Source organism: Physcomitrium patens, chromosome 19 (genome assembly GCF_059467195.1).
Source record: "Physcomitrium patens ecotype Gransden chromosome 19, ASM5946719v1, whole genome shotgun sequence".
Taxonomy (NCBI): domain Eukaryota; kingdom Viridiplantae; phylum Streptophyta; class Bryopsida; order Funariales; family Funariaceae; genus Physcomitrium; species Physcomitrium patens.
The window spans coordinates 14,149,670-14,177,303 of record NC_143428.1 but is presented as its reverse complement, the minus strand read 5'-3'; the positions used below and the strand labels follow the sequence as shown (position 1 = coordinate 14,177,303).

General features: G+C 33.9%; 4 protein-coding genes across 10 annotated transcripts; all 4 read left to right on the top strand.

The window, feature by feature from the left end:
- The first annotated feature begins 4,082 nt into the window (after nucleotides 1-4,082).
- On the top strand, nucleotides 4,083-6,107 carry LOC112295734 (protein disulfide isomerase-like 1-4). Of its 5 annotated transcripts, none has more exons than XR_016498677.1 (3): nucleotides 4,083-4,930; nucleotides 5,098-5,176; nucleotides 5,532-6,107. XR_016498677.1 is itself a non-coding variant. In XM_090244795.1 (3 exons), the coding sequence occupies exons 1-2, from the start codon at nucleotides 4,353-4,355 to the stop codon at nucleotides 5,159-5,161; spliced, it is 516 nt and encodes a 171-aa protein (XP_090100921.1). In that variant the 5' UTR covers nucleotides 4,084-4,352; the 3' UTR covers nucleotides 5,162-5,176; nucleotides 5,532-6,107. The 5 variants fall into 5 exon arrangements, 2 of the variants coding, with proteins under 2 accessions (XP_090100921.1, XP_024403404.1); XM_090244795.1 differs by having other exon boundaries at nucleotides 4,084-4,804; XR_016498678.1 differs by lacking the exon at nucleotides 5,098-5,176 and having other exon boundaries at nucleotides 4,092-4,804; nucleotides 5,532-5,679; nucleotides 5,926-6,107.
- On the top strand, nucleotides 6,049-7,509 carry LOC112296026 (protein disulfide isomerase-like 1-3). The gene is made up of 5 exons (XM_090244796.1): nucleotides 6,049-6,108; nucleotides 6,248-6,328; nucleotides 6,512-6,646; nucleotides 6,767-6,823; nucleotides 6,946-7,509. The coding sequence occupies exons 3-5, from the start codon at nucleotides 6,611-6,613 to the stop codon at nucleotides 7,252-7,254; spliced, it is 402 nt and encodes a 133-aa protein (XP_090100922.1). The 5' UTR covers nucleotides 6,049-6,108; nucleotides 6,248-6,328; nucleotides 6,512-6,610; the 3' UTR covers nucleotides 7,255-7,509.
- Nucleotides 7,510-8,548: 1,039 nt separating this feature from the next.
- Nucleotides 8,549-10,756, top strand: LOC112296095 (uncharacterized). Its single transcript, XM_024548255.3, has 3 exons — nucleotides 8,549-9,157; nucleotides 9,529-9,673; nucleotides 9,944-10,756. The coding sequence occupies exons 1-3, from the start codon at nucleotides 8,586-8,588 to the stop codon at nucleotides 10,469-10,471; spliced, it is 1,245 nt and encodes a 414-aa protein (XP_024404023.1). The 5' UTR covers nucleotides 8,549-8,585; the 3' UTR covers nucleotides 10,472-10,756.
- A 13,432-nt stretch (nucleotides 10,757-24,188) lies between these two features.
- Nucleotides 24,189-27,403, top strand: LOC112272757 (uncharacterized). 3 transcript variants are annotated; one of them, XM_024500838.3, is made up of 8 exons: nucleotides 24,189-24,380; nucleotides 25,041-25,118; nucleotides 25,444-25,516; nucleotides 25,699-25,784; nucleotides 26,026-26,121; nucleotides 26,254-26,328; nucleotides 26,437-26,683; nucleotides 26,994-27,403. In XM_024500838.3, the coding sequence occupies exons 2-8, from the start codon at nucleotides 25,045-25,047 to the stop codon at nucleotides 27,087-27,089; spliced, it is 747 nt and encodes a 248-aa protein (XP_024356606.1). In that variant the 5' UTR covers nucleotides 24,189-24,380; nucleotides 25,041-25,044; the 3' UTR covers nucleotides 27,090-27,403. The 3 variants fall into 3 exon arrangements, with proteins under 3 accessions (XP_024356606.1, XP_024356605.1, XP_024356604.1); XM_024500837.3 differs by lacking the exon at nucleotides 24,189-24,380 and adding an exon at nucleotides 24,431-24,697; XM_024500836.3 differs by lacking the exon at nucleotides 24,189-24,380 and adding an exon at nucleotides 24,431-24,838.
- Nucleotides 27,404-27,634: the final 231 nt, after the last annotated feature.

Below are 27,634 nucleotides of genomic sequence, written 5' to 3'. Positions count from 1 at the left end.
TCTATTTAAGAAGCAATAAGTAAGAAGTCTCAATATTTAGTATTAATAAGGTGTAAATAAAGAAAAAATTTGGAATAAGATAACTTTTACTTTTAAGATCTTTATTTTATACAAAAGAGATTATATTTAATGTATATAAAATTCATTTGTAAATATCTTTATTCTATGCTAGTTGATTTAATTAAACTCTATTTACTTCATAACTTAGCTATTGTCAAGCTATTTAAAAGTTAGCATGTTAATACATTGAAAAGGTTGATCTTACATAGAAGTTGGATTTACAATCCAAAAACAATGCATAAGATATTTGAAAATATTTTTTTGACAATCCTAAATAATCTAAGTAAGCTTCTAATTATGCTTAAGTGAATCTTATTGATGTAAGAAAAATCCTAGAAATATCTTATCATTTTAATTAATTCTATAAAAAATCTTAAATTATCTTTAATAATCTTCATTAAATCCCTAAAAAATATTAATTAATAAAATAAATTATTAAAAAAAAATTCTAAAACAATCCAATCTAATTTTAAAGAAATTTTAAATAAATCTTGATTGAATCCTAATCATATTCTAAGTTAATCTTGAAAAAAATCTAATTAAATTTTTAATAAATTCTAATAAAATTCTAATAAAATTTCAATCAAATATCAAGTAAATTCTAAAAAATTTCATTAAATCTTAATCTACTTCTAAAAATTCAATATCTTCCAAAATTTTCTTATCCGAATTACTCTTATTGAACAATGGCTTATTATTATATATTCAACTTTTACAATTAATCTTGGAATAGTTGATTATTTCTTGTAACTTAGTAAAAGGATTTTAATTTCAATAAAGAACACATATTCTATTGTAAAACTTCTATTATTTATATCTGTAGCCCAATCAATGTTAAAAATTTATTATAAATTAATATTCTTATAATCAAGGTGCAATTTGATGTATATGGTGTTGTTTAACTATTATCTTTATAATTATTATTTGATGCAAAGGTTGAGTCTTAAACATAACGTTGCTTACAACACTCACAAAAAATACAAGATCCATCCTTATAGCCATCATTGCGTACATAAGTAAGCCTATTACTTTCTTATATATGATTCTTTGCATCTTGGTTTTAACGTGTGCAAACTTTTCATCAATAAACTTTATTAACTTTTATATTGCTTCAAAAAAAAACTCTAATTGATATGTTAAATTATTTTGGCACCTTTGTAATATATTTTTTTTGGCTCATTATGATGGTGAATCATGGACATTCACATTTACTAGTTTGTTTATTTAAAATAAATAGACTTAAATGTAATAAGTAATAATAAATAAGTAGCTTCTTTGAAGCTTTGTAAACAAAGATTTGACTTTACAAGTTTAAGTAGGCAATTAGTAGGTTGAAAAATTACTTATTGAAGTTTTTTTCAAATAACTTTAAAAATTTTTATTATATTTATAAGATATTTTTAACTTTTAATTTTTAAATTTGGTTTTTTAAATCAATACTTGATAAAATAAAACCTTTAAAAATTTCTTTGTTATAATGGTGTTTTAAAGAAGAATCTCTTTAAATAACACCAAAATAATAGCTATAGATAAAATAAATTATAAAAAAATAGAAATAATAAAATCCAAATTAAAAGTCTTTATTAATTAAGAAAATATCATAAAATTTTTAAAATTTACATTAATTTTACAAATTCTTTGAATTAATCCTTTCACATAATTTTTTTTCACTAATATTATTATTCACTTCCTTTGCAATATATCAATCTTTTTATATTTGAATAATTCTAAGAATTCTTAAATTTATAGATTTTTTTATTTATAGATTTATAAATTCTAAAAAATTATAGATCTATAAATCTATAAATATATAAATTAATAGATGAATCTAACAGCCTATGAATCAAAAATTAAAAAATTAAAAATTTATAGATTCTTAGATTCATAGATTTTTATTGATTATTGAAAATATCAATCATCTTATTGATGCCTTAAAACCTATGAATCAAGCTCTAAAAATTTTTAAGTCAATATTCTAAGAAGACCTTATTATACTTCAATTTTTAATTTTTTAAGTTTTAATTTTTTAATTTTTAATTTTTTTATCTTCTTTCATATTATTGCTTTATAAACTAGTATACTTTAGCTTTCTTCTCATACAATCAAACTATCAAGAAGCATTTTTTTCAAATAAAAAATATAAAAATAAAAAAATATAAATCTTATTTTATGAAGCCTTAATCTCTTTTTCTATAGTAATTTCTTTGTTTTTATAAGCAATATAATCTTAATTTTGCAGGATTCTTTTTTTAAGTTTTATATTTTTATAACTTTATACAAATTCCTTGCATAACAAATAATTTATTTCTAAATTTGATTTATTTGTATGTTGATTTGAAATATACAAAGAAAAGAATAATTTTTACAATTGATTTACAATTTGCTTGGTTAATAAAATTTCTTTAAATATTATCTTATATTTAAGAATATGTATATAAAATATTTATTTTTTTAATAATTTTAAAAATAATATATTTTTTATTTGAAATAGTTTTTAACTATATTTTTATCTTTAATATTTTTATTCTTGTAATTAAGCCAACTTTGAGTATATGTTCTAAAGTGTTATTTTTATTCCACAAAGTTGTAGATTTTGTTGCAATTTCATACATGCTCTATGTCGTTTTACTTAATCTTTGTATTTATTTTAGTAGAATCAAATAAAACTTTAAACTTTCTTCAAAAATATTCTTATATGTTGGCCTATATCCTTGATATTTTATCAATTACTTCTAAATCATTGTAAATATAAATGCCTATATATATATTTAAAAACATTAGAATAATTTATTTTAAAATATAATTGGTAGGTAATCAAATAATATTAATTTTTTAGTCTAAAAAGTTGGTTAGAATTGATGTTAATTAGATATTTGATGCATACAACTTAACCACCACTAGAAACTATTTAAATCAGAAACAATAGTTTTTTATTTTTATTTTTTTTATTGAGGGTTACATATTCAATTATTTAAATTTTAAATTTTTTTAATGTTGGATTGAAAATATAAATAGAAAGTAGCATCTAAATATTAAATAGAGAAAAAAATGTTTATATATATATATATATATATATATATATATCAGTAGCATTATTTTTAAGAATATTAGATTAAAACCGAGTAGCTTAAGTATAATGTCTTCAACTGTAAGATTACTCATCTCATTGTAAAAATAATATTTTTATTTTTTTAATAAAAATAAATAAATAAATATATGCATATATATATATATATATATATATATATATATATATCTATATGAAGAAAAGAAGGGAAAAAATGAATATCTATTTATCTATCTATCAATATATTCGATACTAAAAAGATATGCTATAAGAAAAATTTAAAAAATTGAAAGACCTTTACATAGAAAATATATCATGTATTATTTTTTTTAAAAAATGTAAAATATTATTAGGACGATTAATGTTTTTTTTAGAAATGGTTTTTAGTAGTAATCTAGCTAAAATAAAAATGATACACTACATATATATTAACACATGTACCGACAAGATTTAGATACTCTTACACAGATTTTTTTTCTTTTTCTTTGTAGATGAGGTTCAATGGTTAAATATTCGAAATAATTTAGGATTAAAAAAATGTTCAGATATTAATGCAACATTTATGAACATTGGTTACATAAATATTGATGTGATAAATATCACTAACCCCACTGAAGTAATCAACTTTTTGCAATAGAAAAAAATGTCATGTATATTCATATTCAATTTAAGGCAGCTTTTTAAGATACAAAAGAAAGGAACAAGAATTCATTCATCTACACAGATAAGAATTTGTTCATCTATCATCCATTCTATCATCATCCATTCTTCGCATGGGCTCAGACAACAACGCCAGATGTGAGGACAATGATTTATTTACACCATCCAACATCGGCCAGGTTCGGTCCACTAGGTTTGGAACCAAACCCAAAATTAGTAACGGTTAGGCGACCCCCGTGCCGATCGCGTGAGCTATTCCGAGCCTGCGTGGCCCTAGCCGTGGGCCCAGACTTACGTCGTTGTGGCTTGCAGATTGTCCTTCGTCGGGGCACAACTCGGAGTTCGGAGGTACCGAAATCAGGGATAGAATTTTCCAACAAAAGCTCGCACTTGAGCAATTTCCAATCAATGTTGCAAAATCTGCAGCGCTACCTTCGTCTGCGCAGAAGCCCACTGCGACCCATTTGCGGCGTTGCGAAAAATTAGAGATGATAGCTCGTATTCCTGCTTTGCGGAGCGACTGAATCTGGTCGTTTGCGGGGAGTATGCGTTTGGGCGTGGCGGAATGGCGAGATTGAGCCGCATTGCGTTGCTCGCGCTGTTGGGCACTCTGTTGCTCGTGGGTTTTGTGGGACGGTCGATAGCGGTGTCGTTGGTCGACGAGGAACAGCAGGGGATCGCCCCTGATGAGGACTCGAGCGATGGGGAGGAGGACGCTGAGGAGTTCGTAGATGAGAAGGATGTGGTTGTGTTGGGTTCGACAAGTTTTGCCGATTTTGTGAAGGGCAACCAGCTCGTGTTGGCAGAGTTTTACGCTCCCTGCTGTGGGCATTGTCAATCTTTGGCGCCCCAGTATGCTAAAGCCGCCACGGCGCTGAAGGATTCTGGAGTGAAGCTCGCTAAGGTTGACGCTACTGTGCACAGCGAACTAGCTGAGGAGTATGGCGTTGATGGATACCCTACATTGGTCCTCTTCGTCGACGGGGAGAAGAAGCCCTATATCGGAGGACGGAGCAGGTCAGATTATGCACAGCTGGATCGATCATGTGTTGCTTGAAAGTTGGCAGCTTTCGGCGTTTTTTTCCATTTTCGTAATGGTTGCGCTAGTTGGTTCTCTCGAAGGTCGCTTGAGTTCTTTGCCGGGTAACTTTATCTTCCTGAGTTTGCCAGAAGTCTTCTCATAGTGCTCATGAGTAACTATATTCTTGTGAATTGCATCGGATTGATACAATTGTTGATACTCCCGCTTGAATCTCAATGCTAGGTCACACTCTCTTTAACTAAGAGCTATCCGTTTTCATATCTTCTAGATATACGCAGCTCAGAAAGTCTATTGAGTGTTCATCCTGGATATTTCTCTTACCAGTGTATTAGAACGGAACAATTAAGGTATGATATCAGATTCTTAAGGTACTACGAATGGTATTTTCTTACTACAGTTCCCGAGAAGATAAAGGCTTTGTCTACTCGTTTATGTATTTCCTGGACGCGTGGAATCTTTGTTTTTTGTTGACGTAGGTTATTTATTCGCGTAATGCGAGTAATACTTTGACTGTGGTAGGACTTTAGCAAGATACATGCCATTTTATGTACGTAGCGTCATTTCCTGGTCTTTCTTCATCCAAAAGTGATTGTCAATGATAGTGTTAGATTCAAACACGAGCCGCTATCAACCCTGGTTACGTTTGGAGTCAGAGAAGTTAGTTTAGAGGAGCTTTTATTCACCTCCAGTTACTGATTGCAGCGACGAGATAATCACATGATTAAAGAAAAAGACGGGACCTGCAGCCAGCATTATCAAGTCAGTAGCTGAAGCTGATGAATTGTTGAAGAGCAAGACCCCCATCGCTGTTAGAGGGTGCCGACGCTGAGGAGTTCCTTGCAGCAGCGAGGTTGCAGGATGGAGTCAATTTCTATATAACTTCTAATGAAAAAATTCCCAAGAATTTTGGTCTTGACATAGAGGCTCCTGCTCTTGTGTTACTGAAGCAGCAAGTTGAGAATGTTGTAATTTTCGGTACAAGAAGTCACATTCTGAGGATTGCATATGCTTCGCCTCTGCACCAATGATTAGCTGGTCGAGGGTAAATGATTTAACCCGAATATAATCTAAACATGGTTAACTGATTTGTGCACAGATGGATCTTTCAAGAGGAAGGCCCTTAGCGACTTTGTATCAAAGAACAAGCTCCCCCTCGTCGTTCCGTTCACACGTGAGACATCAGACGCTATTATTGCATGTTTCGTTGCAGCAATTCTCAGAGAAGTTTGTGGCTGAGGAACTCACCCCGGTACGCAAGTCGGAAAGCGCACCGGAGGAGGTAATCCACATATTTTGAAGGGTTTTTTAACCTTATTGTCGATTTCCTGGTTCCGTATCATGTGAGTGCTCCATTTTAACATGACTTTTGTGTAGTTTGCTTAGAGCGAAGCTAATGATTGGTGGAAGCGTGTATGCAGAACAATGGACCTGTGAAAATTGTTGTAACTTCAACTTTTGAATAGATTGTTCTAGATGAATCCAAGGATGTCCTTCTTGAGGTACTAGTTCAACATAAAACCTCTTTTAGAGCCTTGGCTCGCGTTGATATCATCGCGAATAAGTTCAAATAATCGTGAAAGTACATATTGCCAGTAATTTCTTTTTCTTTTTCTTGATACTGAAGAGCACACTTGATTCAGAGATGGGCCTACTTCCTACGTTTCACTTCTCCACCTTCACAGGTCTACGCCCCATGGTTCGGTCACTGGCAATCTCTGGAGACCGAGTACAACAAGCTGGGAGAAGCTTTGAAGAACATCAGCTCCATTGTGATTGCGAAGATGCATGGCACCAAGAATGAGCACGAGCGCCTCAAGGTAGTCCGAACCACTCATTCGATTTCTAGTCAGTAACCTCTTTTACATAATTGGGGGAGCATTTTTGTGAGGATCGTTTTGCCCTAATATATATATCGCATTTTGGAATTTTGTTTACAGATTGAGGGATATCCTACCATTTTATTCTTCCTAGCAGGAGACAAGAGCGCTGAGCCAGTAAGTCTTTCTCCTCAAATAACTTCTCTAAGTTCATGAATGTCCCTGTATACATCCATGAACTTATTGACATATGCCAGTGACTTGTGTCTGTGACTAAAATGAAGCTATTGCAATTTCAGATTTCACTTGACACGGAGAGGACAGCAGCGAGCTTCATCAAGTTCATGAAGCAACATGCTACACATCCATTTGAAGCGCCGATGTCCTCGAGCCCGAGCCCGAATCTGACGACTACTCTGAGGAAGTCGACGAAGAATCTGAAGGTGAAGACGGCGATGATGAAGGTGGAGAAGACGAAGGTGAATCTGATGAAGAAGGTGAGGAAGAGGGGAAGGAAGAGGCTAACGAGCACGAAGCAACTCCCGCTGAAGATCTTGAGGACATCAAGGATGAACTTTAGAATTGCCACTCAAAGATACATGCATTAGCATTAGTCAAATCTTGAGTAGCGTTAGCTTAGAACGCACATTTAGAGAGTCCCATACTTGTCACTGCTTCTAGCTGTCAAATAGATTTTTCTTGGGTGCTGGGTTTGCCACGCTCAAGTGTGGTTTATTAAGCCTTAGAAAACAGGCTACCAGGACCACCATGTCATTTGTATCCTACCTCCAAACTACCCACTCCTGGACAAATGTCCTCAATTTTTAACCTTATGGAGTTAATCAATTTAAATTCTTACAGAATGTGATCCTCTTTGCATTGGAACTTGGGCATTTTTTTTGGTGACTTTTTAATTGTCTTAATCGAAGTGAATATTCATTGTCGTTCTCATTGATCAGTCCAGCGGGAATAGAATGATTCTGTAACGATATGTTATCCTCAAGCTTACAATTTTTTCAAACTGATGGTCAAGCAATTGTTCTGAATGAGATGATTCTTGGAAAAAATGCACGTTGTTAGGCAGATACTTTTGTGTATGTTACTTGTGAAGAGCCACATGCGAGGGAAATATAATCGCTTTGTTTTTCACAAATAGTCCCAATGTTGGCACAACATACATGGATATATGCTCTTGGAAAGAATGTGGTTATTGAATGTAGCTTTGTAGGTTGATTGGAATAAGAATATATATAAAAACACTTGCTGTAAAAACTAGAAGGTCAACCTTAAGTTTGTTTTTTTTTGTAAACTGAGGTGGCATTTTACTGCTGTGAAGTACATGAACTCCAGAACTATGAGTATGGTGCCTTGAGAGCGGATTTGAAAGATTTGTGAAAAGGGAGAGACATTCCCGAAGCAATAGAGGGGTCGTTATTTGGACCCATGAGCTGACGACGTCATAAAGAATCTGTTCCACGCTGCACATTTTGCAACCCACGCAAGTTACGCTTCAGCACTATTGTTGCAGTGCATTTATTTAGAGCATGTAGACAGTCACGAAAAGTCATTAGTCTTATCCTCTGAAGTATACTTGTCCATTTTCAAGGATCTCGTGGACTGAAACGACAAAGCGCCCCGCAAGGTCGGGTTCTGAAATCTCGCAATTCCACTGTCGTCATTGCCACGCTTAGTCGCTTTTGCATTGCACCTCTGAAATCTGTGAGATGCATGAGAACCTCGCGAAATGAGCCTCCTCAGAACTGATTATTTCACTATAGAATACGCACTTTTACTTGTCCTTTTGAATAAAGCTAGTTGTACTTTCCACAGAAGACCATACTAAAGCACATTGCCAAGCGTATATAGTTCCGTGGCCACAGCACAATTATCAACAACCTCTTTGATCTATTGTGACCAGAGGAGTTGTTAGAGGTGCGAGATGGGGTCTTCAGGGAGAGCTTGCTGCTCGATTTTGATGCTGATGGTGCTGCTGGCTGTGCCAGCTCTTGCGGGAAAAAGTTGTAATTCTAAGAGAGTGGAGCATACGGCCACATTTCTCTCCCCTGGCATGAAGTTCCGTCCCGGCGATGTGAAGATCAAGTACTTCAACGTTGATGCACCAGCAGAATATTTCGCTACTGTGGATTTCAATGCGGAGCTCGTGTGGGAGAATGGAGAGCCGGTCCTGCAATCGGACATGTACCTCCACCACTGGAGTATGTTAGAATATGCAATTCCTGCGGGCGCTGCGAAGCTTGTTGGGAACGAGTTGCTAGAGGAGGTGAAGAGGAGTCCACCTCACGTGTACCACAGAAAACCTTGGGATGGGGTGGGGCGAGAGTTGAAGCAAGCATGGGCGATGGGAGGTGAAAGCCGTCATCTCAACTTCGCCATGCCTGCTCCATACGGGCTAGAATGCGGTGGCGATGGCATCAGCACCCAATGGGTGTTGAACGTGCACGGGGTCGACATACGTGGTGCAGTACACAAGACAGGGTGCTACGAGTGCCAGTGAGTCTAATTCCCCTTCCTCATTGTGTAGCTCTAACCTGTTTCCGATTGTAAGACTCTGGCAAGAGCTTTCTCATTTCTTGCTCGAAGTTCTTGTTTCTAATACATGGTATAACTTTTGTTCCGAAAACGCTATATAGGTTTCTTTGTTGCAACGGAGGGTATGCGTTGGTTACTGTATACGTGAAATCTGGCGGTCGTTGTTCCACTAAGAGTAATGACTTTTTTTTTTGCTAATATAGGATCTTTATGAAGTACGGCATTGAGTCTGGTACGAAGATTTTTGTAGGAATTCCATGGATTTGGTAGTGAATTTACCAATGATAAATCGAGAATTTCCTGTGATTTTTATTCAATGACGTTTGGTGCAGGTGTAATTCTTTCACCGGTTACGACGCCAATTTGCCAGATGGTTACTTAGGGGGAATGAAATGCTGCCCCGATGGAGCTAGGTGCTTGCTCAGGGACGACTTTAATGGTGATGATGCATTGATGGAACGGACGGTGCATTTGAAGGTAACCGAGAAGTATAAGGAACCCTTCGATTTTCTATCTTTATATATGTTCTTCTTTGTACACTCACGCCATTCTGAGAGGAGATACTTTTAACACGTACTTCATTCAAGATTTTTTCTTCCAGTTCTGGGATTTGTTTCTGAGCCAGTTTCAGCTGGCGTTGAAACATGTGCACTGCTCATTCTCCCTATAGCCCGGCTGAAGTTAGGCCTTAATGCAAAGTTTCTCAAATTGTCTCAAACATCTGTGTTTCTTTGTTTGTGGGTCCAGTACACTTGGACATATACAGCACTCGACGAGTGTGTTGTCCCACTTCAGCATGTCGGTTTGGATGTCCTTGGAGACGATGCAAACACAATAGAATACACCATCGAAGGTCATTGCAATGCCGAGGATTTCCTCAAGCCAGAATGTGTGGATGTTCGCGAGTCAATCATCGAAGCTGAGCATGGGGGCGACGTGGTCTACGTGGTCGCGCACTTGCACACCTACAGTCTGGGCTCAACGCTGTGGGGTGAAGACGGCCGCCTGATCTGTCGCTCCGACCCCGTCTACGGTGAAGGAAACACAGCAGGTAATGAAAGCGGTTACGTCGTCTCAATCCAGCACTGCAATCCTGCTCTCATGGCCGGAGAGTTCGGGAAGATAGCCAAGGGTGAGAAGCTCCGGTTCCAAGTGAGGTACTCAAAGGTGGATGGTCCTCACACCGGAGTGATGGGTGTTGCGTTCATGAAAGTCGCGGAGACCCAACTTGGCAATCCTGCTGCAATCCGCAGCATTACAAACTTGAGGATCTAGAGCTGATCTCCGGCGTGTTCTGTTCGCAGAAGATTGAATCTAGTAGTTTTGAAAGAAGTGATGTGGAAACCAGGTTGCTATTGTACAGTGTGTTGTACAGTGTGTTGCATAGTTAAGAGGTCCTAGATCGGTGTGGCATGTGTGTGTGTGAGATAGAACTTGTAGTGTTGTGTTTCAGTATGTTGATGCGTAAGCTGCTCAGAGTTTCAAGGAGCCCTGACACCGCTAAATACAGAATCGATGTATTGCATCAGAAAATGAAAAAAAATTGCGTGGTTGAAAGGATGGCACAATCTCCATGAGCTATTGTATGCTCATTATCTGTAATTTTAGCACCCAAGGGATTGTTCCAACCACAAATAAAACACGGAAATTGTAAGGTAATGAATCTTTCACTTACCAATAACACCAATTTTATAACATACTTACATTTGTAATGTATGTCAACAATTACAGAGACTAGACAACTTTAAATCTTTTATCAAAATAAATTTGTAACAACGTGTGATGTCCAATGTTGTTAAAAACATGCGACTATATGATAAAAATAATTGAAAGAATGATGAAGTAGAGAGTGCACAAACTAAACTTCCGAAAATAGCTAAAAAAAGATTGCGAACATATCCTTACAAATTACTGAAATGAAAATTTTAAGCACAAAATCACTGTAGAGAGCTATAATTGAATGTAATGATAAAGTAGTAAATAGAAAAGTATTATTTATAGCAAATCAAAAATATATCACTTTACAACTAAGGTGGCATTTAATTATATATCATTGAATGACAAATAAAAATATAACAATTCAAATGATTATTACCAAAATTACTATTTAACTTTTTACCATAGTTTTTAGTTCAAAACAATTGAATAGATAATAAAATGATTGGATTTTTCTATGTATTATTATTTAATATATAATTTTAATGCAATTTAACTATCGTAAAACTCACTATTTTCCAGTACTGTTTTAATCAAGACCTCTTTATACTTGTTTTGCACCAAGTGTACAAATATACAATAATTATAATATTGATAATAATAATAATAACTTCTTAAATTTATCAAATTTAAGATATTAGCTTTTCATATATTTTGAAACTCAATTAAAATAATTGAGTAAAAATTTTGAGGTTACAAACAAGACTTTAATAATCACATTAATGCAATATATTTTTATTATTCACAAAATTATGATTATTGAAACAATCAAGATTATATTTTTCATTTTTTAAAATTTAATAGTTTTAAAAATTAGAAATTAATCATATATATAGTTAGTATTAGTAAGTATACATTAAAACAATGCTATTTAGAAATTAACAACTACACATGTTACAATTTTGTTTATACAATTTTTAACCTTATTATAATATTTAATTTAAATATTTGAGAAATATAATATTAAATAGTATTTCAATTCAATATTTAATCTTTAAATAATCAAGCAAAAAATTACTCTTATACCTATGATTTTTAGAAGAAAATATATCTAATCTTAAATATTTTTTTCAAAAGTCCAAAGAAAAATCTATATTTATTATAATTTTAATTTACATCTAATCTAATTATACAAAATATAAAACAAACATCAAAATACATTGACTTTGAATTATAAGATTTTTAAACCTTTTTAGTTTTTTCATTTAATTTTCTTTTCTATAACCAGTTTAATCTTTTTTTAACAGTTTCAAAACATATTGTTAGTAACAAAGCTCCACAAGTCCAAATAAAAAAATATTTTAGATTGCCAATTTGACATGCATGCCAATAATAGAAAAAAGTCTAGAATCAAATTGTCATGGCACTAGTTGGAAGGCAGATTTTTTTAATCCTGCTACAATTAGTAGTTTCAACAAATTAAGCATAATTTGAAAATTTTAAATTTTATTCTGATTTTATGATGTTAGTTATGCATCTAAACTATGTGTTTTATTTAAAACTTATGGGATGGTATAAATTTAAATACCTTACTAAAATAATTTTTTATCTATTAATATACTCATGCATAAACAACTCAATTCTATTGTATGTTTTTAATATGACATTTTGATTATGTTATTTTAAGAAGATGTGAGTTTATAAATTAGATGAATTTAAATATCTTTTTAATATGACATTTTGATTATGTTATTTTAAGAAGATATGAGTTTATAAATTAGATGAATTTAAATGTAGAAGTTACTTTTTTTTTTAATTTTTATTTTCTTATATACAGAATCTTTAAAATATTTTAAATTAAAATTTTAAAGTTCTTATGGTACCATCATTTTATTATTTTTATAATATATATATATATATATATATATATATATAGATAGATATATGTTATGTGGATTTCTGAATGCTTTTAAATTTATTTTAAATGTTTTAGTTTGTAATAATTATCTCTAGATAAATTCTTACGAAATTTAATAATAGTTAATTTAAAAAAGATACAAAGTACAAGAAAGACTTTTTAGGTAAGTATACATACAAGTTTACATACTATATTATAGTGTAAACAGATTTTAATAATACAAATATAATAATTTAAACCTTGGTATTAGCTTTGTAATTAATTCACATATTGTTTTGTCTGGCATGTGTAAAATAATGGCATCATGAAATAAAATTTCTCAAAATAAAACTCTATATACCTAAGATTTAAAATTAAAAGTTTTTTCTATGGATTTTATATTGGACTTGTATGAAAAGAAGTATTTATATATAAAGAAAATTTTTTTTATTTTTTTTATTATTTTATTTTTTATACCCTCATGAAATATACCCAATGCATTAATGGAGTAGAAAAATTATAATAAACTACTTAACACCTTACAGTGATTCAAAAAATTGTTTCAATGTTGACATATTATGGAAAGAATGATGTATTATAGATGAATTGTAGTGAATAATGACACATGGTTCATATAGCAAATAAAGTACTCCTTTATAGCTACCAAATAAGCCTAGATTGAAAAGAATCCATTAAGTAATTGCGAAGCTATGACCAATATAATTTGGAGTAGCATTGAAACAATTTTTTGAGCATGGTATCTAATTTTTGGATTCTATCAATTACTTAATATTATAGCATTCTATTATCATCACATTTACTATGAAAATATTATTACTAATCTAATAACATCATTAATACTTAATAGCAACTATAAAAGTACCATTCTTAATTACAATTTCTAGCACGGACATATTCCAAATTACCACATTCTAGGACCTTTTAGAATTTTTTTAAAATTTCTAGAAACTTTTAGATACTTATAGAATCTTCTACAAACTTTTAGAAAGTTCCATAGGCTTCTAGAAGCCTCTTTAGACTTATAAAAACTTCTATAGAAAGTACCATAGACTTCTATAATCTTCATTATAGTATAAATAGAAGTCTTTGGAACCACTTTTGCTATCAATTTCATTCTTTGTTTTTAATCTTGACATATTTCTTTGTCAAATTCTTGTGTCCTTGACAATTCCTTGAATAACTATGAGATCCATTTCCCTCTCTTTCGATGATAATATCACCTTTGTTCTTCTTCATTCTCAAAAATCTTATGGCCAAATTACTTTTGAACTTGGCTCTCCTAATGCTACAATCTCTAGGCTAGAAAAAAAATATCACTTTTAATAGGGAGAACCTTAAATTAGGCAAATCAAAGAAACTCACTATAGTAGATGAAAAGAAAATCATTTGCCAAATCAATATTTGGAAGGCTTAAAATGCTATGAGGTTGCTAAAATCCTTAATAATATTATTAGTAATCATATGTCATCTCAAATCATTCAAAATGTTCTCAAGAAATGGAATATGAAAGCCGTGGTGAAAAAAAAAAAACCACTTCTATCTACCTGCTATTAGAAACAATGCTTGAATTTTGCTCTGAAGTACAAAGAATTGATTGTAAAGGATTAATAGAAGATTATTTGGTCAAATGAGACAAAATCAACAGATTTGGAATAGATGGCAAAAAGTTGATGTAGAAAGAAAAGCATCAGTCCTTGCTTGACAAAAAGGTCCAAGAAATAGATAAACATGGGAGTGGAAATATAATGGTATGAAATTGTATGGGATGGAATGGAGTTGGAATGATGGCAGAGATTGAGAGGAAGATGGATGCTAAGCAATTTAAGGAAATTCTTGAAAAAATCTTACTTCCTAACATTGAAGAATCTAACACTTCTGAGGACGAGGTGATTTTTCACCAAGATAATGATCCCAAGCATAATTCAAAACTAGCATGGAAGTGTCAAGGACAAGAACTCGATGAAAAAACAAATCAGACAAGTGAGCCTTCACTCAAAGAGAGATAACAAAATATATATAAACAAGTATATATATTGAAAGAGAAACTGGAATGGCTATTGCCAAAAGACAAGAAAACTAGAGACCCTTGAAATTAGACTAGAAGCAAGAAAAGAGTTGACAAGAGTGAAGAAGCCTTCACTCTTGTTTCTATATATACTATCTAACTAGGGGCTACGTGGCGACGTTCTATAGAACCTCCAACATGTGTTGACTTTGTAGGACACATGCCTTGACTTACAAGGCAAGTTTTTCTACGTGTGGGCCACATAGTTAGCTTGATCTTCAAGCTAACAACATGTGTGGCACATGGCCAACTTGTTGATCACGTTTCTAATCCAAAAAGTCAATTAAAGACACCTATGAAGTCAAAGCAACGTCTAAGAAGCTTCTAAGAAGCTTCCATATTAAATATTATAGAATTAACTTATTTTTACCTACTTTTACTTACTTCTAACTATTTGTATATGTAATTATTAGCTTACATGATTATAGCCGTGACATTATCCCCCCTTCTAGAGACGAGTTCCACGAGGAGCGGTTATCATATGTTGAGGAAATCTATGATGCGACGAATTGTATTCGCCACATACTCTGATCTCTGTTCTCTTCGAAGATGATTGATAGGGCCTTTCAACCATCGGTAGTGTCTCATACCAGGGCGGGAAGACCACCCATTTATTTGATCATTGTTGAGGCCTTCGTAACTTCCTTCGAATAATATATTTGGAACACCATCAGGAGTTGTTCCTACCTCTAGCAAAATCATCAAACATCGGGAGTTCTTTCCCAAATCGTGATACCAAACGCGTTGTATCTCACCATCTATTCGAGGAAGAACATGTCGTTCTTGAAGATCTTCATCTCGATTGCGTCGTCTTGAAGGTTGTGACAATCGTAAAGTCTCATCTGGCAGGTCAACAAATGAAGGCTCTTGAGTTGAATCCGCTGGTTGTTGGTTCTCCATCTCTTGAGCGCCACTACTACAACGAAGCTACGAACAAGAATTGAAAGTAGAATGTTATCTTACCTAGATGTTGTTTCTTTTATAAAGAAGGTTTTCATCTTGATTTTGATGGATGTCGTCGATGAAAAGCCTCCACCGCCTTTGCTGCATTTACAAGATTTTTTATTGGCTCCCATGTGCGTTCACTAATACCATATCCGCGCCAATGGATAAGATATTCTAATTTATTTTGACGTCACCTTTAATCTAAGACTTCTTCTACTTCAAACTCTTCATTATTGTCCACTTCTATAGGAGGAGGTGGAGCTTGTCGTCTTCTTGGTATGTTCACTGTCTTGTATGGTTCAAGAAGAAACACGTGGAATACTGGATGGATTTTCATTGACTCCGGTAGATGTAAACGATATGCAACTCGATTGATTTGTGCAGAAATAGAAAATAGTCCCAGCCTTCGATAGTCCAACTTGTCACAAAGACGAGTGGTCTTGATATTGCGACGAAGTAGCCATACCTTATCACCCAAGATGAATGATGGTTGTTCCTTTCGATAGACATCCGCATTGGCATTTTGTTGTTGTTGAGCCTCTTTTAACTGTGCCTTCATCATTGCATATGGATCTGATAAATGAATTGCCAAATCTTTTGCAGCAGGATTATCAACTTTTGAAAAGTCAAAAGTATCAAGTCGTAGATGATAACCATAATTAGCAAAGAAAGGTGTTTGTTTTGTAGAAGAGTGTATCGTGTTATTGTAAGCAAATTCTGCCAATGGCAAAAGAGTTGTCCAATCACCTTGTTGGTAATTAATGATACATCTTAAATATTGCTCCAAAACTTGATTAACACGCTTCGTTTGTCCATCAGTTTGAGGATGGAATGTCGAAGATAGTTTTATATCCACTTTAAGAATCTTGAAAAGAGTTCGCCAAAATCTTGATACAAATTGAGTTCCCCTATCTGATATAATATCCTTGGATAATCCATGATAGCGATAGATATTGTCAAGAAAGAGCTTAGCTGTTTCTTCACCTGTGATAGATTTTGTACATGGTACAAAATGTGTCATCTTGGTGAAACGATCTACTATCACGAATATAGAGTCATAAGAACCTGAGATTGGAAGATCCGTGATGAAGTCCATAGAAACAGAAGACCATGGTTGTTCTGGAATGGATAATGGCTGAAGAAGTCCAAAAGGTCGATGACGAGGAGTTTTCGATCTTGAGCAAACTTCACATGATTGTACAAAATCTTTAACTGCCTTCCACATTTGAGGCCACCAAAAATCCCTAGATATCAGCTCCAAAGTCTTATTATATCCAAAATGTCCTGTTGTTGGGAAGTTGTGACGAGCTTGAAGAACACGTAAACGAGCTTCTCTTTCTAGAACATATAGGCGTCCTTCGAAATAGAATAGGTTGTTGTTGAATTCAAATTTAGATGGATCATGAGATTTAGAAGAATTGTTCTTGATATCATGAACAAGAGGGTCTGAAGACATACTTAATTGGACTTGCTTAAGGAAAGTTAAATCAACAATCAATGTTGATTTTATTGCTCGAAGATGAAATTGTTTCGGCTTCAAGAGAACCATTCTTTGTTGCTCAAAAGCTGCATCTCCTTCTTTTGGTGCAAGATAAGAACGTCTAGACAAGACATCGGATAAACCTTGTTGTTTTTCTGGCCGATAAGTGATGATGAACTCGAATCTTGATAAAGACATGCTCCAACGAGCTTGGTGACGATTTAATATGCGTGCTAACATAAAATATTTGAGGTTCTTGTGATCCGTATACACGATAATTGGACTAGAAGTGCCTTCTAGATAATGATGCCATTCTTGAAAAGAATCCACAATTGCAAGAAGTTCTTTGTCGTGGATCTCATAATTGCTTTCTGCTGCTGAGAATTTTCTTGAATGAAAGGCTACTGGATGAAGTTTGTCATTTGTTCCCATTTGTGATAAAACCGCACCCAGAGCAAAGTCCGATGCATCTGTTTCCATAAAGAATGCTTTGAAAAAATCAACACGATACAAGATTGGTACAGAAACAAACGCTGTCTTCAAAGATTCAAAAGCAACTTCCGCTTCTTGATTCCATTGGAGTTTGTCTTTACAAGTCAAACGTGTAAGTGGAGCTGCAACTCGAGAGAAGTCTTTGATGAAGATTCGATAGTAGTTGGCAAATCCCAAAAAATATTGGACATCTCTTACCGTTTTTGGGATCTTCTAGTCTATAATAGTTTGAATTTTCTTAGGATCCATCATAAGTCCATCATTTGAAATGATGTAACCTAAGAAATCGACTTGAGTAGTGTGGAATATACATTTTTCTATCTTGGCATAGAGTCCTGTATCTCTTAATTTTTGTAACACACGACGAACATGAAGTTCATGTTCTTTTGGATTCTTAGAATAGATCAAGATTTCGTCTAGATAACATACCACAAAATCGTCCAAAAACTCTCAAAAAACATCATTCATTAGATGTTGAAAAGCTGTTGGTGCATTTGTAAGTCCAAAAGGCATGACGTTGTATTCAAAATGTCCATACCTAGTTCGAAACGCAGTCTTCCATTCATCTCCTTCTTTGATGCGTACTAGATTGTATGCTCCTCGAAGATCTATTTTTGTATATATCTTAGCTTGATTTAGTTGATCAAGAAGTCCGGATATTAAAAGTAGTGGATATTTGTTTTTGATGGTAATCTTGTTGAGTCCTCGATAATCAAGACACATCCGCAATGATCCATTTTTTTCTTCACAAATAGAATTGGAGCTCCTGCCGGAGATTTAGAATGGCGTATGAAATTCTTGGCTAGATTTTCTTCAATATATTCCTTGAGTTCAACCAACTCATTTTGTGATAAACTATAGATTGGTCCGAATGGCGGTTGTGCTCTTTCTTGAAGGTCAATTGATCAATCATAGGGACGATGTTTCGGAAGTGTATCCACATTTTTTTTTTCGAATACATCTTGAAATTCTTAATATTGGCTTGGAATGCCACTTGAAGTTTTTTCACCAGTAGAAATGGGTGTAGCATAAATAATGTATGGTGATTCTTTCATAGCAGCATGCAAGAAAGCTTTTGCACCTATAAATATGGGTTTAATTCATTGGACTTATGACTCTCTACTTGCTTAACTACACTATTAGTTATACTTTCAGAGAAAGTGAAAGTTTCAGAAAATCCAGTCTATTTGAGGGTTGTATTTTTCTAATCATGATAAACCTAAAATGACTGGATTAGAGGGAGATCTAATGATATTAAATACTAAAAAACTATTATGACCATTGATTATTACTTCTATAGGAAGGATTTCGTGAGTAATATCTCCAGAAGACAATGGACGACCATCTATGACTTTTACATGAACAGGTTTCATTTTCTTTACTAAAGATATGCTATGTCTTTTAGTAAATTCTTCATCTAAAAAATACGCTGAGGCTCCTGAATCTAACAAGGCAGAGACTTTGTAATGTTTAGGTCTTAAAATAACATTTAATGTAAAACAAGGAGAGGGCTCTAAGGAGAGAATAGGACCTTTACTAGAAGTTGTGCAAGGTTCCAGCCGCATGGTCCCTATTGTAGCTGGACAAACTCGTTTTCCGACATATTATCTTCTTTTACAGCCATACTCTTCATTTTGTGATTACGTCGTTTCTTTGGACAATGCTGAGCAGTGTGCTTTGATTCTCCACAATATAAACATAATCCTTCTTCACAACGATGAGTCTTTTCTTGCTCATTAAGAGGTTTGAAACGTACTGCATCAATTTGCATGTCCTCTACTTCCGAATGTATGTGTTGAAGAGATGTTGGTGTTGCCATTGAATTATAGTAACGTTGAGGTCCACTTGTACGGTTCTCAGATCAGAATTCAAAAAAGCGATTATCATACTTCACAACAAAGTCAATTGTTTGACTGAATGTTTGAGGATCAGGTAAGTTGAGCATTAATTTTTTTACCTCATATTGTAATCCGTAGAAAAATTGGCTAATAAGTGCAGCATCATCTCACTTGATATCAGTTGCAAGTTATTGAAATTGTGAAGCATATAACGTTACTGATCGATTGCCTTGTCGTAAAATACGGATCTTATTGGTTGAAACACGAATTGCATCATGTTCTCCATACATGGATCGAAACTCAGCCAAAAAAGCCTCTAGATTATCCAATATTGGATCTCGTCGTTCAAAAAAAGATGAAAACCACGATAATGCCGAATCTGAAAGAAGCATACCAATGAATCTAACTTGTGATCCTAGAGTTGGATAGCTTTGGGGTTGAAGTTCAATCACAAGTTGCACTTAATTGATAAATCCTCAAAACTTAGATTTAGTGCCATCAAACTTCTCGGGTAGGGCAATTCTTGGTTCTGTAACATTTGAAGGGCGTTCCACCATAGGAAAAAGGACATGATTTGGTGCAGATGTTGAAGGAGCTCCAACCATTTCTATATCTTCACTTCCTGCCAATTTTGTTGCTCCTTGTGTTGGTAAATTGAGTTGATGCATCGCAAGCATTAACTCCCTCAATTGCTCTTGCATTTGTGCCATTGCACTCTTCATTTCAAGAAGTTCTGCCATGATAACATTTAGAAGAGAGAAGATGTCTAATATCGCTCAAGACAAATAGAAGAGAGGACTTGCAGACAAAGAAAATACTAAAGACAATATCAGTTTAGAAGAGGGTAATCCGCAACTTCTAATATGCTTATATCTTATCAAGAAAAAAAGGTAATCCACTCTTAATCAAGATTAGACAAAGCTCTGATATTGTAGGTGTACTCTTGTCAATCTATCAAGGACAAGAACTCGATGAAAAAACAATTCAGACAAGTGAGCCTTCACTCAAAGAAAGGTAACAAAATATATATAAACAAGTATATATATTGAAAGAGAAACTGGAATGGCTATTGCCAAAAGACAAGAAAACTAGAGACCCTTGAAACTAGACTAGAAGCAAGAAAGGAGTTGACAAGAGTGAAGAAGCCTTTACTCTTGTCTCTATATATACTATCTAACTAGGGACTACGTGGCAACGTTCTATAGGACCTCCAATATGTGTTGACGTTGTAGGACACATGCCTTGACTTACAAGGCAAGTTTTTCTACGTGTGGGCGACATAGTTAGCTTGATCTTCAAGCTAACAACATGTGTGGCACATGGCCAACTTGTTGACCACGTTTCTAATCCAAAAAGTCAATTAAAGACACCTATGAAGTCAAAGCAGCGTCTAAGGAGCTTCTAAGAAGCTTCCATATTAAATATTATAGAATTAACTTACTTTTACCTACTTTTACTTACTTCTTCCTATTTGTATATGTAATTATTAGCTTACATGATTATGGCCGTGACAAGAAGTAGATTAATCATCATGGGATTAAAGTAAGATATTGGCCTGCTTAGTTTCTTGATCTTAATCTTACTATACATCTTTCGGAGTACCTCAAATGCTAGCTCAACACTTGGAAGATAAAACCAAAAGGAATTTTGGAATTATGGGAAAGAATAGCTACGGAATAGAATAATATTGAAGCAGTTTTGTACCAAAAGTTAATAGAAAGTATGCTTAGGAAGTTGAAAGTAGTTATCAAGGCCAAAAGAGGTCCTACAAAATATTGATATATAATTGGATAACATGCTCAAAAAAAATGTTTCAATATTATTCCAAATTAAATTGGTCATAGCTCTACAATTACTTAATTGATTCTTTTCAACTTAGATTCATTTGATAGTTGTAAAACAATACTTTATTTTCTATACAAACCATGTGTTATTATTCACTACAATTTATTTGTAATACACCATTCTTTCCAAAATATGTCAACATTGAAACAATTTTCTGAGTTGTTGTATATCCAAAGGTAATGCTAAGAGTACCAAGAACTTGAAACAACTTTTAAAGCAAGTTCATTTATACTTTCATGTATATTCACACTACATTGCATTATTTTAGAATTTTAATTAATAACCTTGTCATATCTGGAACCAAGTAGATGTTTAGTCATCAAGAAGCTATTTCAATTCTTGAGTATAGAAGACTTATGTTGCGAGTGTTTTGTTAATTTTTTTTTTAACAAATTTCTAATAATTTTTTTTGTATTTGATAAGACCCTACCAAACTATACTTCTAGTATGAAGTATATTCCCTACTTCATTTTAAAAAAACAAACTTATTTCTTTAAATCTAAGTAGTCTATAAGTAAAGTTTCTTTTAACAAGGACCAAGTTTAAAGAAAATATCTGAATCTAAAGAAAAGAGATCTTGTAAAAATATCTTGTTGTCATATAAAGGATTTCAAAAGACTCTTATTCTAGAAATTGGATGTTGATTTGTATTGAAAAAATAAATAAAATAAAAAATAAAAAATAGTCCAATTCCAAATGAAATGGACTTGATGACAATCCCAAAACCAATAGAGAATGGAATCAAGTATTTGGAGCTAATATATAGTACAATAAATATTAATATTGGGGCTAATTTTTCTCTTCCAAGTCTTAACCACTACACCCTTGTGCCATATAATCAAAATGAACATGACATCTTTACATGAATGGGAGTAGGACCAAGTATCTTTCTAATTAAATGAAAATTTTTAATCAAGGAGAGAACTCCAATGAAACAAAATCACTTCAGTTGTACATAAGATGTAAAAATTTCAAAATCTATAATCTATTTTTAATTGCATAATCATATTTGTAACTTTTATTCCAATAATTATAGAATGTCTTGTCATATAAGTTTTTGTCATATATATTTTTGTCATGTAATTTTTTTTTAATATTATGTGTACCACCTAGGGCCAAAATAATAACATTGATTAGATCTTTAAAATTATTAATTTTATTTAAAAGTATTTTATCTTTAAGACTACTAATAAACTTTAAAAATTACTTATTCTTTGATGATTATGCATTTTTAATAAATTAGCTACATAAGATCAATTTAATTTTTTTAATACCATATTAAGAAGATATATTATAAATATCTATATCAAATGCTAATTATTTCAACATTGCAACCACTATTAATTTTACTTTAATTGATCTTTTCAATTTATAATCTATGTTTGTATGTAAGATTTGAATAGATTACAAGGCAATAAAAATGAAAGAATCTTGTGTAATTTTCTTATTTTTATACAATATTATTTATTTTAGCAATGGTTTGTCAATAAATTTATATACAAAATTGTAGTAATTAGTGGATTTAGAATAAATTTAAAAAATTGAATTCACTTGCTTCTTTACAATAACAATATATATATATATATATATATATATATATATTAATGACATTAATATATATGTCATTATGTAAAATTAAAAAACTAGATTTATATTATGATGATCTACTGATTACTTACAAGTAATTTAGAATTATAAAAATATTAGAAGTAAGAATGAAAATGATTAGATGTGTTTCAAATCATATAATTTAGTTACATGTCAAATATTTAATAATACAAGTGCAAAGTTTTAGCCATATGATTGAAAGAAGATCAAATTGAAATATACTTTGCAATATTCTTCTATGAACTACTTGTTTATACAAGTGGTATAGAATTTAACCAATAGCTCAATTGCTAGTTGAAGACCTATAGGGCACTTGATTCAACTTGTAAATTTACATATATGTATTAAAATAAAATATAAAATAGAGTAAAGATATATATCTCAAAATTATTAATAAAAATATTTTAAAAGTTATTTTGATGTTTTTAAATTCAAAAAAGCTCCATATTACTACTTTACTAAGTTTAAAAACTAGAAATCAATTCAAATAAAAATATTAACCAAACATTATGTCTTAATATTATTTTCTTATTTCTCAATTATTTATTCATAATTCTAATATGGATCTTATAATACCAATACAAATGCATAAAAATAGAATATTTACAAGATTTTAATTTTTTTAAAAAACCATACTATTTTTCAAAATATATATATATATATATATATATATATATATATATATATAAGTTAATTTTATTCTTTTATCACATACATATGCAAAAGAAAAATAAAAGCCTTTGGTAAGATTTTTCTAAGAATAATTTCATATATTTTGTAATAAATCTTACATAGTCTTTATATTCAAAGCAAAAAATAAAAGACCACAACTTTTAATCGGTTAAAATTGAGAAGATTTATTTAGTGGGCCTTACACTAGGAAAAATCAGCCCAAAATCAGGTCCTAACTTGAGAAAACGTATGAAATGATTTTTTTTTTACCTACGTGGCATGAACAATGTTCGTCTAACTCTGTTTTACACGTGGACTTGGATTGCCAATATGCTGACTCTGCCGGAATAGGCCATTCGTCAAGCTTCCCGCGAGACCGGAACGGAAACCCGCGACGCAGCTTCCAGCTCTGCAAACTCACTACAACTATTAATAGTCACTTCCTGTGGAGATGAACCCGTCGCCGTATTCACCACAGCCCACTGGAACAGCGTTCCACGAACCTCCGCGAGAAGAGAAGAGAAGAGGAGGGCGGGCTGTGAGATTCGATTCCGTCGCCGAAGCTGCCTGCGCTCAATCTCAGCTTCCAATATGAGCCCAATCCGGTGCGGCGAACTGCGTTGGAAGATACCTAACTGATGTATTGAGGATTTGTCCATCCACAGGTAGTATATAAGCTGCGGGGTGCTGTCCAGTTTCAAAAAACAGAGTGGTTTTTAAGGATTAGCATCGATTCATCTCGCTGCTCTGAACTGTCTCGTTCGATCTGTGTTTGAAGCAAGATTATTGGGCTGTGTAAAATTATTTTCAGTGTTGGGGCTGAGTTTTAGTTGCAAGTCTCTGCTGTGTTGAATTCCGGGTTGAGGATTCTACGCGGAGGACTGTTTGTGGGTTTAGCGGTAGTCGCTTGCGAATTCCTGCACTGGCGGTAGCGTCATCGCCTTAATTTCGAGTGCCTCTTGACTCCCCTGGAAGTCGCAATGTGTGCATTCTTTCTCCATCTGAAGAGTACCCCTTATTTTCTCATTTTAGTGCTTTGCGTTTTGTACCCGTTCATCATGTTTTTCCTCTCCAGGAAAACTCCTCCAGTGGCAGAGAAGTCTGTCCTTCTGCATCCCTCGCAGTAAGACAGTGCCTTCTTCTTATGTCCATTCTGTTTGAAGGGACATTTGCCTATCTCCCTTCCCTTCCCTTTTAGAGTGTTCCGAATGGGTGACGAGCAATTCTATACGCTAGATGCGTCCCCTCGCAGAATTTTGATTTGGGCTTTACAAATGCCTGAATAGTTCTGCAACTAACCTTTCAATTGTTGCTGATATTTTTAGGAAGATGAGGCACATTCCAGCGAAGTGTCTTCACGTTTCCACGCCTACATGGTGGTTGGAGAGCCGCTTTCATTTCAGGTATGCTGCGGTGTTGGTTATTGTCAAAATTAGCGAAATATCTTCAACCTATTGTTTAATGTAGGTCACCATTGCCTGTTCCGATTGTAAAAATATTATTTTCCTGTATTTTCTGACTTGTTATGTTTTTTTAACGATCAATATTCTATTGTATTATGAAGGACGTGAGAGAACGTCATTACTAGCTTCCATGCTTGTGAATTTTTTTGATTAGAAAGGATCTTTGATATGGCGTTCTGGGATTATAGCTTCAGACGCTGCTTTGAATAATCAAGTCATTTACCAATTTAGTGCTGTTTGATGATAGTATTCTTCGCATGTGCAGTTTTGCAGAGTACTATAACCCGGCAAACCAAGAGTTTGGAGTTCTGCGAGTTCTTAACGACGATCTTGTCAAGGTATGTTATCGTGGTTCTGTGGAAATGTTTCAAATGTGACCAAGTTCCGCGGTTGGGTTGGAATGCTTTATCTGCAATGTGTAAGGAGGAAGGATTTAAGTACCGCTTATCGATGGAAACCAGAATGAGTGACAATCATGTTGAGAAGAAACGAGCTGACATTATATTGTTTTGGTGGATAGCCTCAGGCAGGGTTCGGTACTCACGGTCATCGTGACATGGAAATCTTCACGTACATTGTGGATGGAAAACTGACCCACAGAGACAGGTGAGTGGATTTTCAGTACAATTAAATGTTGCAACTCTTGCTCACATTTGGATCTACTGTACTTTACAAGAGGGTCAAAGACTCTCCATTGTCTAAGTTCGAGTTTCGCGGAATTTAATGAATCTAGCAATTCCTACTTTGAGGTCATCCGGTGAAATCTAACAATCTTTTTAGGATCTTTTGCTTTGTTTAAATTCTCAAGGTGCTCAATTTCTGACTCTGGCCCTGCTGTGTGCACCAGCATTGGGACGTCTGAGACCTTGGGTCGTGGCTCGGTTCAGTACATGAGTGCGGGGACAGGGATTAGACATTCTGAGATGAACAACGGCGATGACTTGTACGTGCTCTATTTCTTGTTCTATATATTTGTTTTCGCTAAAAAGTTCACCATTCTAATTCTGATTATGTTGCATTCTTCCAACAGATTTTTTATGCACATGAACTTCACGGCATGTTGGTTTTGGTGTAGGTTGCGCTTCTTACAAATATGGATCAAGCCTGACAGATATGGTCTCAAGCCGAATTATGGTTCACGTGTATTCAAGTACGTTTCCTTGTTATGTAAACCTCAGGAGGGTGTTATGTCTTTCTCATTCCATTTCGATTAATTAGATGCTAATGAGACCATCGTGGAATCTCTCTGGCTGGGCAGGAAAGACGACCGTCACAACAAGCTGCAGCACGTGTTGACAGATTTCAAAAGATACGAGAGCGAGAAAGATGCTGGTGAGGGTGTTATCCCCATCCACCAGGACTGCAATATTTATGTATCCGAGGCCGATGCAGGTGTTGTACAAGACTTCGTGCTTGCTAAGAAACGGCAAGCCTATATGGTGTGCATTGAGGGTAAACTTTCTTTAAGTGAGAAGGTGCAGCTGGACTTTCGTGATGCGGTTGAGGTATGTATAGTGGGGATGGAGGCTTTTGGATGTAAAAATTTGAAATTTGTATTGTGGACGTAATTTTAAGTTGCATGTGACATACGTTCGGTATGTTTCACTAGTCACTGGTATAACTCCAGTCCACGTTCTAAAAGAAACGGACCCGTTTTGTAAGAAACCTCAGACAGTGGCATTGGACTGCAGATAACTTAGTTCATTTATTTAAAGAAGGGTGATTTGATGGGACTGTGTTTGTCGTTGTCTTCCCTCTTTTCCTACATTCACCATCTTATTGGTGAATGGCTATGTGGATCGGTTGCCGTGGCAGATAACGGCGGGAGCTGTAGAAGATCTACCACTGAAGCTCAAGGCTGATGAGAATGTGGGCGCACACTATATTATAATCGAGATGGCTCTGGCGTAACTTAGCATCATGGTAACTTGTCAAGTCATCATTCTAGAAATGGCCATTTTTAGTTTTGATTACTTTTCACGGGATAGAAAAGGGGTAAAATAATCAGCTGGTTAGTTATGCATCACAGCTAGTCTTATAGATATGTACCATATGTCACCATACTGGTTCAATGTAGTATTTTGGAAGTTCTGTCAGGTGTTTTCATTTTTACTCCACAAGTTCTACATGCTGCAGATGTAAACCTGTGTTGTAGATCTGATGGGTTATCCATGCCCACGTTTTGAAATAGAATAATTATATACCAGAAGTTAAGGTTTACTGAATTGGATAAGGGCATATCTAAGCACACATACTTGTTAGTCCATGAAGAACATCCTTTGAGAACTTTCATCTCTCAGTGAGATGATCTTAACATCAACCACAAAGGGTTTCATTGCACTTAGTTTCCAGCTTGTCAATGTTGTCGTCGGCGGTAGACAGCTCAGCCTACACCACTGCGAGCTGCACTTCTGTACCACGGCCATTGATGGATCATTTTTCCGGGACTCATTATC